A 14,552-nucleotide genomic window follows, 5' to 3' on the forward strand; every position below is an offset into this window, starting at 1 on the left:
AACTTTAAGTTAAGTTAACTTAAGTTAACTTAAAGTTAACTTAACTTAAAGTTAATCAATCTGATAAACACACAGCTGAGTGCCATTATTTCACAGTGCTTAACTGGTCTACCCTAACTTTTATTCCCAGAAGTGATGGGGAAATGACAGTTCACAAGTTTTCACGGAGGGAGTTCTATAGCATTTTGGCTATACTCAATTTTGGAAACATACCATTGTACGTGAGGTTCACGTTAGCTATTACATGGCATCAGTGAGCACTGCTGAACAAATTGCTGATTTCAACAGTTACCTGCTTCTCCATAATGTTAAAAAAATAATTTAAATTAGAGATGAACAAAATCCTTCTGTCTACTACTTAAGCTTTCTCCTCTTATTCCCACCTTTGTCTTTCTCTGTGAATAAAACTAGTGGTTTTAGAGGCAGGTTTAAAAAATGTTAGCATGCAAAATAAAACACGATGAGCCTAAACCTAACATCCTGGTTTAGATATATGAAGAATATATAGAAAGCTACATGTAACTCTTATGCTGATGGACATACGCTTTTGTGTCTGCAGGCACAATAATGTTTAACATGATAGAAATATGCTTCTCCCAACCTTTAAATCTCTGTGTATATATGTATTATTTAAATAGCTGGCACATGGATTGTATTAACTGTGTATCCTCACAGTTTCTTTGGGAAAAAAAAAAAAAAGAGGCCTTGCCTTGACACTAACAGCTCCCGAGGAGTCTGAGTAACTGCCTTAAACAGGCAGTGCAGTGAATTGCATTTAAATGAGATGTGATGACAAAAGTATGTATTTAAAAAGCCTCAATATTGCTGTGAAGGAGGAGGGTCTCTAGGTATAGGGAATATAAATTTTCTTCTTAGGGTATAAGCTGGCTGAGGCATCTGCTTCTTTGTCCCCCAGCGGTCAACACGCCTGCCCACATCTTCATTAACTTCTGTAAGAATGGACAAAATATCTTCACCCCTGCAGCCAAGAGGAAAGCAAAAAATAATAAGAAAAAGATTTAATTATTACCAGATGGTATTGTTTCTCCATGCAACACCTCTCTGATCATCTAGAAGCTACAGTATAAACTTTTATAATATAAAAAGAAAAAACATAATTTTCTCCAAATTTCCCTTTTTTTGATCTCATTTGAGTTCAAGCCTTGCTTGATTCAACTAATAATGTAAAAGGATGTAACAATATTTTTATCTAAATCCACTCAAGAAACAGATGGCTAATAGAATATAGATTGGAGATTCAGAGGTTTGGAGGTGGCTAAGTAATTAAGTATTTACCTTGGTACCAACAACTGCAGCTTGCTGCACAGGGCCTGAATATACCAAGTACCCTGTTGAACATGCCGGAAAGAGGCATATCCATCAATTGTGGCCATGCCTAGGAGGAAGTCAGCCTCTTCAGGAATACTCTCAGAAGGAGAAAGGCTCTGTTGCATAGAAGGGAAGTCAGGAATTTGTGCATCAGCTTCAACATAGACAGGACGCTGTATCTCTTTACCCTGGCAAGCTTGGATAAAGAATAATTTGGGTTTTTCAGCTAGCTGTGGACATTGTTTGGCAGTGAAGTAGGACATGATCATGCGGATTGATACAAGCTCTCCATCTTTCCCATAGATTGCTCCTGACTCTCCATGAGATAGAATACAACAAATGAAACAGTCCCTATCCTTGTGATCTTTCAATTGCTGCCATGTTTCCATGAGTTCTTTAATCTGTTCAGATGTCTGATCAGTGTAAGTCTTCACATCCAGACCAAGCCATGTGAATACTCTCTTTAGCTCCTCTGTAATTAATAAAAATAAAAAAAATAAATAAAAAATGAGGCAATAGAAAACTATTTTATGGTCACCATGGTCTTAACTGTGAAAGACCTCACAACCTTATACTTCTGCAGATACATCTTTATACTAGTATCAAATAAAAGTTAACAGAATAAGATGGCATCAGTTCAAACACTGCCACGGAATCTTTCCAAACAAGCTTCAGAACATACAATGACATTATAAAATGACACTGTAAGTGAGCTCACAAATGACACCTGAAAATATTAGGAATCCCCCCCAGAGTTTCAGATTAGAAACTCTTTCAAAATCTTCCTCAGATAATTATTTCCAACTGCAGTTTTGACTATCATAGAGTTTAATAAACAAAAGATAAATAGAATGAATAGAATAAAAGAGTATGCATAGAGTTGATTGAAGAATTTTGCATTATATTATACAAAAATGTTGGTTTAGTTTTAATTCTCTTTTACAGTTTTCTTTTACATATTCTCTTTTACAATACTCTTTTACATAAAGACTAAATAAAAAGGGATTCTAAAAATGATTTAAGAATGATCCAACTGTGTGAGAAATTCAGTGGTTACTCAGCCTTTAGTCCTTCCCCAGGATACACAAGTAACATAATTTGACAAAATAAAAAAAAAAATTACTGTTTAAAAATGCTTACTAAAACATATACAATAATATTTAGAGGAGTACCAGCTTGCATGGGGAAACAGAGAAACTAACCCTCCAAAAATCTCACTTCAGGAGCTTACCAGCATCTTTAGAAGAACCCTTCCTCTCTTGAAGAACCCCATCAAATGTAACATTATTAATAACAATACAAAATCCTCTCTTTGGGCCATCCATTTTGTAACTTGACACCTTCTGTAGAAAGGAGAAGAAAAAAGCTTACAGCCTCACCAAACTTCTTCAACATTTTGGTGATGGATGCGTAAGCTCTAGTAACTTTATTTTCTTAATATGGCTCAAAATTGGCATCCAAAAAATTATAGACACCTAGGACTCTGGGTTATTTTTGGAAAGCTGGTGCTTCTGTGTGCATGATGTTAGACACGTGAGTTGAGTTTTTGAGTAGTAATTAATACCTAGAGCAGGTGGTTCATACTGATCCACTGGAAAGGGATGCAAACAGAACAGAGATCATGGATGTGCATAAACCTGCCACACTAGCAGTTTTGCTAAGACTTAAAAGTTACCTCCCCCTTTTGAAAAATAATGTTTTAAAAACTGAGAAGTCACCGAAATTACAAGTACCACCCCTTCAATTCCAACCTCAGGTTAAAATCATAAAGTTCCACCACTTCAGTTCCTCTCTGTTCACTAGAAAGAACAACTAAAAATATGTGGGTATGTGCAGTTTAGCAGAAAAAGATGAAGGCAGTACTCCATCGGCTACTTCAACAACAGCAAACAGTACTTTGGCTACAGCAGCCTGAACATCAGTTGATGAAAAGATACGTTATGGCACAGAATTGCACAAAATTAAATCACAGAATCATCTAGGTTGGAAGAGACCTCCAAGATCATCTAGTCCAACCTCTGACCTAACACTAATAAGTCCTCCACTAAACCATATCATTAAGTTCTAAATTTAAACGTCTTTTAAAGACCTCCAGGGATGGTGACTCAACCACTTCCCTGGGCAGCCCATTACAATGCCTCACAACCCTTTCAGTAAAGAAGTTCTTCCTAATATCCAACCTAAACCTCCCCTGGCACAACTTTAGCCCATTCCCCCTCACCCTGTCACCAGGCACGTGGGAGAATAGACCAAACCCCACCTCGCTACAGCCTCCTTTCAGGTATCTGTAGAGTGCGATAAGGTCACCCCTGAGCCTCCTCTTTTCCAGACTGCACAATCCCAGCTCCCTCAGCCGCTCCTTGTGAGACTTGTTCTCCAGACCCTTCATCAGCTTCCTTGCCCTTCTCTCGACTGCCCTTCTCTGGACTCATGGATATAAATGGATATAAACAAATGCAACAACTTGCTCCCTTAATATCTGTGCTTATCACAAGGAAAAAGCCGGAGGGAGAATTCATTACGCTGCTGTACAAGAGTACACACAAGTCTTCTAAGGAGGTATCTCATAAAAGGGATCCTTCCTTCTAAACCATGACCCCTGGTTTATCAAGGAAGACTGCTACATGTACATAATAGCTTACTGAACACGATTGCCTTCTTTTAACCTTCTTACAAAGTCTTCGCAACAAACTTCATGAGACACAGAGAAATCTCACATGCTCATGCACCTATGTATTCACAAAGAAGGATTTAAGAAATTATCTCAAACCTTGGATGCATTTTCTGCATTGCTGAATTCTCTAGGCAGCTCCAGGTTCATTTTAGACAAGCTTTGTGTAAGAGTAGCCGCTTTGTTATCTAGGGAAAAAAACAGTATAAATATTAATGAGGAGAAATCTACTATTAGTATATGTAGCCAAAAGGAGTATAACTACAATATAGCCGTTTTATTATTTCAAATACTGTTACACTGAAAGGAATAACTCTTCTGTATGAGATAACATTGTCATGTACAAAGGATCTATTCTGGACATGTCTCCAGTTATTTTTATTACATATACTTTTGTGACAAAGACAAGATTTCCATTTGTACTTGTTTAATGGAACAAAGATATCTAGGCTACAAGGACAGATTCTACCTGAGACAGTCAAATGAATTTTTCATTTGTAAATAACTAGAAATAAACTGCATTATAAGTTGGATCTATGATGTTACTACTGAAGCTCCCATTACAGATTTTTTTTTTCTGTTCCTGAGTCACTCATAATACCTCTCAGACAGACTTTCAAGGGTACCTTGACAGACACTGAAAGTTGAAAAGAGCAAATGTTGTGCTGTGATCCTTTACAACATCTGTTGTGGAGTCACAAAGATGGATGTAATCCAAAATATAACTTTACTTGGATCTAATCCAAAATATAACTTTACTTATGGCAACTTTATTTACTTTTCCTTCTGAATGCCCTAAAACTCTCCCCTCCTCTTGTAAAAATCCTATGCTACTTAATGCATTCAAAACATCCCTCTCCACTGTGCAACACCTAACAACTCCTTGAATTGGTAATCTTAGTAACTCCACTTACTCCAGCAAGCTATTGGAAGACATGCAAACCATACATGCTCTCTTTAGCGAATAAAGCTGCCACGAACAAAAGCCATTTTTTTGCTTGCCTGTTTCTGTCCTCAGACCTTTTAATTTTTGCTTAGTTAAACAGTCATTCTGCAAATGTCTGGAAAGAGTGGGTACAGATCTTCCTGATACCTTCCTGATACCTTCCTTTAGTGAGGGAACTGGAATGGAGAGACAAGAATTCCAAGGCACTTTCTCATTTCCTCTATAAGGATCCAAGAGGTATGGCTGAAAGGACTACAATAAATGGTGTTGTCCTTTTAAACAACATACTAGGTTCCAGACAGCATGGAATAAAAATAGTTGAATACTGAAACTCTAAGAGAAGACAAACCTTGCCTCCTCGGTATGGAGTGCACATTTCCAACATGCTCCCAAAGGCTATGAGGTTCTTCAGCATAATGATCTGTATATAAAGCAAAAGAAATCCGAGGTAAAGTCCTGCACACAAAAAATTAACATTTCAATTTTATAGTCATAGTGTCCCCTTCTCTTGTCCTTCCAGACATATTTAAATAGAACACTTGTTTTTAATTCTTGGGAAGCAATCTTTTTTCTACTAATCAGACCAGCCCTTATTTCACTTAGGAAAAAATATGTTTGATAGTTTCTAATAAATGACTAAAAAGGTACACATGATTTGCTAATTTTCATTTCTACAATTTGTATAGGAACAGAAATCCTTCAAATCTACTAGTGCAGAAAGCTAAAGACCCTTGAAAAGCAGATAGCAAGATAAGTGCGTTGCACTAAACCAAATGATAAAAGTTTACTAGCGTAAATAAAAGCATGCAACTTTAAACATAAAGGTATCAAGAAACAGATGTTTTCAGCAAGTCTTACTGTTGACGTTCGAACTGATTGATCGGATTGAAGTACCCTGTTTTTTGAGTGGGGGAAACAACATGTTAAAAATCATCACATATATACATTTTCATAGTGATTTTAGCAAAATAGGATTAATAAGCACCAAAGTTTTCTAAGAAGTGGGTAGGAAAAATGCTGAATTCCTGCAAGTGGCAAAGCATTTAATAATGAAATTACAAAAGCCTTCTCCACTTAGTGCAAATCTCATGGAGCTACAAACAACAATACTTTCTCTTAAGGATAAAGGGAAACAGCAAATAATTTTCTTTTACTTCCAAATGATTTATAAATATAGGGGTGGGCATTCACTACAAACAAAATAACGGTCCAACATGGTTCCATATTAATTTTCTTGGATAGTAAATTGTTCAATATTTTTGAATCTACATTTTTTTAATAAAGATACATTAACTTTCTTACCATGCTAAGTGCCATGCATGAAAGCTTTCCCAAATCCTCTTCACAAGTAGAGCAACTGTAACTCAAAGCTGCAATAATGCAAGCCCTTCATGATACTAAATAGACAAGAGATGAGGAAAATGGCCTACGAGAGTATCTACTTCTGGGAAGTATCACCAAAATGTTCACTGGCCTTCCTCATTTAGAATTGGGATAGAACTTCTTCCATTCCTCTCCTTTTCCCTCAAAAGAGAGGGATCGGTTATATCCCAGATGTTAGGTTTCCTAACCAGATTCATCAACCAGCTGCAAGAAGGACCTAACTGACTAAGGACTGGTATATTCAGGAAATGGGATGTCTTCCTTTAGAAGCAGCAGTCTGAACTGATTATCAAAATACGGTGTTAACTACTAGAGATAGATTAGTGACAATCAGCCAGAACTTTAGAAATCCTCACTGACTGACCTGTTCTACAGAAGGCACCTTTACACTCTCACTCACTCATCTCTCTTCCCAATACTTCTTCCCCAGTTCTACATGAACAACAGTAGTATTTCAAATTCCACTATTTGATGTTATATGCAGCTGTATTTCTTACACACTGAACAAATATGCTTTTTCCCTTCCTAAATCAAGTGGAAAGATTTAGTGAAAGATCTCACAGGCAGTATGGTTTCAAAATAAAGACAAAGAAAAAAAAAAAAAAAAGAAATACCACCACCACTAAAACGCCGGTAGACAGCAGTCTGTCTGGTGTACCTGTGGGAAATTCAATGCTCTGATGCCTACAGTGTGAGACACTGTAGATTCCTTGACTGGCAGAGTATTCTCCTGCTGAGGAAGAGACACTAAAAAGAGCAAAGAGAGACAATAAATGAGCGAAATCAAGTGCCTTTTAGTTAAATGACTATGACTCTGCACATTAAGGCAAATGCAGATCTATACTTATAAAAGGTGCATTAAAATATAAAGCAACTTTGAAACGCACTCAGGAAATAATCGGGACTGGAATTCATGAAGCGCTGAGTGCCCTTGCACCTACTGGGGAGACAATTTCATACTACCCAGATTTTTTTTCCCAGTGCTAAAATAAAATGTAATAGAACCTTTTCCCCAATACGTATATAGTCAAACCACAGGACATTAAATGAAGGAATATTAGAAACCACAGCCCAACCCCTGAGAACGTGAATTACATATTTAATAGTAAAGTTTACCAGGAATCAGACAAACATGCACACAACTTGTCTTTCTAGCTTACTAGCAGACAACTACCTTATTGTAGTATACACTTATATATCAAAGTGCCTTTTACAGGACAGTCATCATCATCTCAATGCTATTCATGTGGAAAGTGAGGTGTGTGGTGTAACTATAAATGGATTTTTAGTTTCCCAGCCTGTTCTGTATGTGCTGGACTGCTCAGATATTCAAGCACATCCCTACTGGAGGATATTGCAGTAATGCAAGTTAGGGACCATTATGCCAAACTTGTGTGTGAAGACACTTGGGTAATCCCACTCTAGTTCCTGCTCCAGCAATGCACACATAGAACCTTGAGGTTCAGTTGTTAAGACCCTTGTAGAGCTTTCTGCATTTCAGCAAACCTATTCCCTGACTCTGAGTATCTCACCTTTTGCCCTTCTGTAGCTGTTAACTGTTTCCAGGAGATCAGGTGAAACATTCATACAGACTTCCTCCAGCATCTGTACATTGTTTTCCGTTAAAAGGCCCTGTTTTTCCAATAAAATCAGCAATTCTAGAGCAGACTGACAAAGAGAATAAAATATATTTATTGTTCTTTAGAACTTAAAACCTTTTGCCTCAGTCCTGTCTGATTGAAAAAAATCATATTATCATCTGCTTTGCCTCCTACCAAGAGGGTCTTAGCAGTCAATTTTACATCATAGGAAGAAGGAGCTTCCTCCTTGCTAACCCTATAAATATTGACCTGACTAATTGCAGATTGTGCCCTGTTCTGTAAAAGACTTTTCTCTTCATGTTTTTCCTCCCACTCCACCTCCACCTAAACATTCATTCCCTCCATGCCATATACACATTTAGCTTTCTTCTCACATACAGTAGTTCTACGTCGCTTTGGGAGACGGTTTCTCAGGAGGAATACAATTTCCTGCAACATCTCATCGGTAATGTTCTCTGACAGTTCATACAGCATCTGCCTGTAACAGAGACCCAGTGAGACAACAGCAGAAAAGATGGTATAGAAACTAAAAGCAAACAGAGAACTTAAAGGAAAGAGAAACAGCACAGTACAGATGGCAGTAATAAAGAGAACAAAATCCCAGTGCAAAGTTACCTGTATGGAGACACTCTTCCCTTCTCATGCAGACATTCTTGCACTTTCTCCTTGGTATAGCCAAGTTTATTGAGCAAGAAATGACATTTAATTCTATATAGGAGTTCAGCTAGCAGGAAAGTATCTTCCTCATTAAGGTAATCTTCAGCCATAAGAAGCTGAAAGATATCTACTGCAGACTGTACATTTTCCAGTTTTTTGAAGGGGATCAAGTCAGTACAGAGAAACTTTAAAGCTGCTACATCTTCAGCCCCCAGATTTTCATCAATGAGCAGAAGCTGCTGACGGAACTGCAAGTTGACACCATCCCCCATGTTGCTGGAGCTGACAGTTTCTCTACTTGAAAGTTGAAATCAAATGCTGGTAACACTTGGATCTTCAACAATCCTTGTAGCAAGATTTCATCCAACAGCTGTTTTAAAGACCTGAATTCTCTGCAAAATATAGTTTCCTTTTAAATCAATGTGAAACTTCCTTCTACAAACACAAAACTACAGAGAGCAGATTTGGGAGATGCTCTAAACAATCCAGTCTAACTTTGGCATTAGCCCTGTGCTGAGCAGAAACCTGGGCTACATGATCTCAAGAGGTCCCTTCCAACTTAAGTTTTTAAAATTTATTTCAGTCATCTTTAACATCTAGAGCTTTGCTTCTTTCCACTATTGGTGGGTGAGAAGAGTACCTGCAGTAACATATTACAACTCTCAGTGGAGACAGTGCAGTGGTAAAATCACTGATATTTCTTTATCTGCAGTCTGAAGGCTCACATTTTTGTGGCTGTGGCAGGAGGGTGTTCCTCTGTTCCAAATATGACACTGAGCTGAAGCCGTGGAATATCTATCCACTCCCAATCATGTCCTTCCATCAAACTCTGTTTTGCATTTGGCATAGGAAGACCTAAAGCCTCCCTTATGTAAATGTCAAATAAAATATAGTAGCACTCAATCTAAATGGGCTCTGTAGAAGCAACTCAATCCTACTGAGGTTTAATAGACACTTACCACCCTTCCACCACACCAACTTCTGTGCAGCTTAGGTGGTTCTTTTCTGTCTGTACAGGTTACATATGGAAACTTGATTAAGAAAGTGCTTCAATGCCTTCTGCCCTAACAGGCAAGACCTTAGTCTTTGTTCAGAGCAGCTGGAATTAGCAAAGCTAATGAGGGAGCACAAGAAAAAAAAAAAAAATAGGGAAGTGGAGTGGGGAAAGAACATCCAAATTCAAAGCCTTGGAAGCATCTGGGAGGACAGCTCAGCAAACCACAAACACTATCGTACCATGTTGGGGGCACAGAAAAGAGATTGTTGCAGTTTTGTGTTCAGGGACATGTAGAAAATATAATCCCCAAATCCTGGTACCCAGCTAGGATACAAGCACCATATCACATTTCAGACAAAAAGTTTGACAGAAGGCTGGAATCCCTCATGCTGTCCTGTCCCTTGTCAGGAGTCACGGCCCATGTAAAAAGAAAAAGCTCAGACTGCTTTTTCCTGTATTCAACTTTACTCTCCCACAGTTCAATAATTGTTCTTCACATTCTTTCCTCCTATTAAGCCCCATATGTTGTGAAACCCTCTTCACTTAAGAAACAAGCTGCCACCAAAAGTTTTGGATCTTGATTATCTATACACAGAAACTGTAACACTTCACAGTAAATCAGACTTTAATCAATTTAGCTAAGCTACTCCTAAACCCTGTCCAGATGCTTTAATCAACTAAATTTAGCAGCGTAACTTAGGCTAAATTGATTCCTGCCTAAACCAACAAGCGTATACATATACCAGGTTCAAACTATTCAGAATTTGGAATCAATTATTTCAACCAAACTAAAAAATCATAGCTTTAGTAGAACAGGGTTGAGTGGTGTATAGGACGTGTGCACAGTCATTTAATCAGCAAACAGAACTGAAGCAAGATCCAGAACAAATTCGTTCATCTACCTTTAAAATACTATATGAGTTGCTGTTGCTCTTGAAGTGACTCTACACTGCAGACCTTTCCTGCCTGAAGTTCTGAATACCCTCAAGACCACTTAATGTGAGCGGCATTTAGCAGCTGTTTATAACCTATTTCCCCCCCCCCCCCTCTGTATTGAAGGCAGATTGGGCTGGCCCTCCCTCCCTTCTAGCACCACTGTGAGATTAGATACTATCAGTTTACTGCCTGAACCATTGTTCAGTTTACAGCTATTGTGTTATTAGAACTCTCTACCACTTTATAGATTTTATGAGTCATTTATAAAACGTTGTCACTTGTAAAGCAAAGAAGGAAAACAAGAAAGCAATTCCTATTCCACTAAAAACAAAACACAAAATACCCCCGATGTTAAACACCAAGCACTAAGGCATGCCGGGGCCAGAACCTCCCCACCCCTAAGGTTTGCCATGGCTCTCCCTAATGTTTTCAGCTAGAGCTAGAAGTGCAGAAGAAACGACACAGCAAGGTGGTAAATCTGCATCTCTAATTTACGCTTTGAGATATACCCGGAGGGAAGGAAAATCACATAAAATAAACTACGAGGATTATCAAGTTACTATTTTTTCCTCTGATGTATTGGGGCACTGCCGGACTTAACAAGAATACAAAAACACGGACCGCAGGCTCAGCCCACAGCCCCATAAAACATTGGGAGTATTCAGCTCCCAGTGGTAACTGCACAATAACGGGAAGGAGGAGCATTCTTTCGTTCCATTTCGGTCACTCCTGTCTTACCTTTCAAACAACCCCCGCGCCCGTCCCCTCTACCAGCTGCTACCTTCCGTGTGCGCGGTGCTCAGCGCTGCCTGCCCGATCTCCCGGCCGGCCGCGGCCCCATCCCGCGCCCAGGTGCTGAGTCACGGCGCCGGGCCTTGGCGGGGCAAGGCGCGGGGCCTTACGCTTTGCGACTGCCAGGTAGCCGGCAGCAGTGCTGGAAAGCGGGACAAAATCGAGCTAGGGGACGCACCCCTTAGGAGCACGTCCACCCCGCGCAACACCGCTGCCTGCTCGCATGCGCCCCGCAGGCATCGGCCGAGCGGCGGGCGGCCCTGCCTTTCTTTTGCTCTCTCCTCGGGACGGGAGGCCGCACGCTAAGCCCTGCCAGCAGCCGACCTCGGGGCTCGCCAACTTCCTACTTCTGCCACCCTAGCCGAGAAGCTTTGCTAGAGGGAGAGGAGGGGAAAAAAAAAAAAAAAAAAAAAAAAAAAAAAAAAAGCGAGCTGTATTATTTTCACCTTTGGTAGCCAGCCGTTTTAAAGCAAGTTCATTAAAAATAATAATAATAATAATGGTGGGGTTGGAAGGGAAAGATGGGACGGGACCGGTTTGTTCACTGAGCAGCAGCTTGAGACCCTTGCTTGGGTGCCTCAATGCAAGCTGTGTGCTGGGCCGACCCCGCCGCTGCCTTGCTGCGTTAAGGGGAGGAGGGGAAAGGGCCCTACTAAGTGCAGCCTTCTCAGGGCTTTCCGGAACTCCTGTGACACCAGTGTCACCCTACACCCCTAGGTCAACGCATCCGGATGGGATGAGGCCCATGTGTGAGCTGCTCAGGCTGCTCACGCACGTAGCTGCTGTGAGCACACAGACAAACGCTGCATTATTTCTTGAAGCTAACAGACTCTCCGTCCTTGATGCAGCCAGCTCTTTTTTACAGAACTGTAGCAATTGGACAGCCAAATTTAGCAAGCCGCAAAGGTCTACATGTGAGTCAGCCACAAATTTCAAGAGTTACTCTGGTCTGGAGAGACAGAGATACTCAATCAGATGCAGGAATTTTCTTCTGAAAATCAGATCTAAACCCAACATTTTTAATTTAGTAGTAACAGCCAATTTTGCTAAATTGTGACACTATTTTAGTAATGGCACTGCCTCAGACCAGCTTTCTTAAGTTCTTTCTACACATTAAGAACTGGAAATACACTCTTAGAGTAATAAAAATTAAAAAAATAAAGCACATATAGAAACAGACACAATCCATGAAAAATTCCTAAAAGAATTTCAATGTCTTACTAACATAGAAGCTTAAAAAAATAATACCATATTAACCAGAGACAAAAATTGTCAAATAATTCAGTACGGGAGATACAGTTTAAATGGAACAGGAGATAGACAGCGGACAGACTACACATCATCCACACAGCAGTTTCACAGCAACACCATACTGCAAGTCAGAAATTTAAAGCCATGGATACCAGAAAAAATTCTCAGGAATTGTCATATAAAGCTTCTCTGACTTGCATATCTGTAATGGGGGGGTCACTGTTACTTTGTATACAGAGTTGAAAGGGAATATAAGACATACAGAAAGCTGCATCCTCAACTGTGAACAGTGTTAACTTCCTCTTAAATGGAACTTTTTTTTCTGAATCCTGTGTTGGCATACATTGTAATTCATGTAACAGTACAAAGGAAACTGCATTTATGGCTCAGTCATAACAGTGTAGGTGTCTGAGAAAAATCATGCTACTACTTAAGTCCGGAGTAAAACATCAAAAAATCTCCTGCTTCATCATTATATCTTCTGAAACAATGGAAAAGCATCATCTATGTTCACCAATTCTCTTTTCTATGTTCCATGTACACAGCACACACAGAAGTACAAGGAATTTCCTTCTCAGCTATCAAGAAACTGGAACTGAAACTATGCCATAGAGCAGTGAGTCTGACAGTCTTGTTCCACACAGTAACAATGCAGGAGCAGAGGCTGCATGATTTGCTTTCCCTTGTTCAACAGCAGGTTCAGAAAACTAATGTTTTGGTAGCCTATGACCATGAAATGCCACTAGCATGTCACTTTTTATGGTCCTGTGCTAACAGCTTAAAAACAGAATTAATTTATCCCCTTTCTCTTTAGCTAATGAATTGACGTTTCATTCAACCTACCCATCTGCAATGCATGTACAGCTTGATGCCACCCAGGCCCTGCATCCACTCACTTTCCAAACTTGAATATTAGATGCACATTGCAAAAAGAACAGAGTTCCTACTACGTATATGGGGGAGCACAAAAATCTACAGGAGAACTGACAGACAACAAACAACATCACAGAATTCCTACATGTCAGTAAGTAATTACTTCAATGTTACTTTTCTCTACCCACTCTTCACTCTTGAATAAGATGTCAGGGCAGTAAATACTACTTAGATGAATGATTACAGAATGAGTACTGCTATGGATTAAGAAGCTACTGAAGGTCAAGACACCAGAGTATCTGGTACCCATGAATGCTGCATGATACACAAATCCCCGTGACTTTTTGGTGATTAAACAGTTGTGATTGCTTCTGATCTGAGTGGCCAAATGCAAAGTGACTACTTTCCTTTTTTACTGCAAGGATTATTTACAAGGGTCTCTACAGTTTTCAAAACAGTACTTCTTCCTCTATTTCCTAAGAAAGCGGATATGGACTTTACTTTGTTATACATGAAAGTGAAGAGCATGTACACCTCTATCCCCAACAGAAACCTACATTGTTCACTACTTGTGTGTGTGTAATACAGAAGAACATGGTTTTAAGACACAACCTATCATTAAAGAGAGAAGCAATATGGAATTCGTGTATGAAAAGAACCAGTTTAACTTACCAATGAGAAACTGAAAGGGAGAATTGCCCTTTCCCATCATTGCTATGATGTGTTTATTTCCAGATCTATAACATCATGAAATTTAATACTTTTTACATTAATGCTTATACAGAACAAGCTTCTAGAGAATCTGTGGATTTCAAAAAAGTTGATTTACAATTATTTTTCCTCTTATGCTTATGCCTTATAATTACATAAAATTATAGTAACAAATAATACACGTACCCATAATTTCAGATAAAATTTTGGGTTACATTTCCCAATTCAAAGCTATTAAGAAGCTTCCATATACTTTAATTAACAAGGACACTATTGCTTATGAAGGGGAAAGAGAAAAGTATGGTGTGCATAGGCTTGTAATACAACCAAAGTATTTTTCTGATTTGTGCAAAAAAATTATCACAACTGTGAATTCACTTTCTATAGTTAACATGTAAATAAAAC

At 39.1% G+C, this 14,552-nt stretch overlaps 1 protein-coding gene across 3 annotated transcripts in view; it reads right to left on the reverse strand.

The window, feature by feature from the left end:
- Window positions 1–14,552, reverse strand: part of LOC118170090 (caspase-10-like) — a 28,205-nt gene that overhangs the window by 4,323 nt on the left and 9,330 nt on the right. The window contains exons 1-11 of one of the 3 annotated variants that reach the window (XR_004752484.1): window positions 11,259–11,414; window positions 8,546–8,979; window positions 8,309–8,408; window positions 7,862–7,997; window positions 6,988–7,076; window positions 5,805–5,841; window positions 5,296–5,367; window positions 4,100–4,188; window positions 2,561–2,672; window positions 1,297–1,801; window positions 710–979 (exon numbers count right to left, since the gene is read on the reverse strand). Coding sequence is in view for 2 of the 3 variants with exons in the window: in XM_035332057.1 (XP_035187948.1) it covers window positions 817–979; window positions 1,297–1,801; window positions 2,561–2,672; window positions 4,100–4,188; window positions 5,296–5,367; window positions 5,805–5,841; window positions 6,988–7,076; window positions 7,862–7,997; window positions 8,309–8,408; window positions 8,546–8,859 (1,617 nt within the window). In the remaining variant the exon portion in view is untranslated. Of the gene's footprint in view, window positions 1–39; window positions 980–1,296; window positions 1,802–2,560; window positions 2,673–4,099; window positions 4,189–5,295; window positions 5,368–5,804; window positions 5,842–6,987; window positions 7,077–7,861; window positions 7,998–8,308; window positions 8,409–8,545; window positions 8,980–11,258; window positions 11,415–14,552 lie in introns of those variants that run through there. The other 2 variants (XM_035332057.1, XM_035332058.1) reach the window with 2 other exon arrangements.

This window comes from Oxyura jamaicensis, chromosome 7 (genome assembly GCF_011077185.1).
Source record: "Oxyura jamaicensis isolate SHBP4307 breed ruddy duck chromosome 7, BPBGC_Ojam_1.0, whole genome shotgun sequence".
Taxonomy (NCBI): Eukaryota; Metazoa; Chordata; class Aves; order Anseriformes; family Anatidae; genus Oxyura; species Oxyura jamaicensis.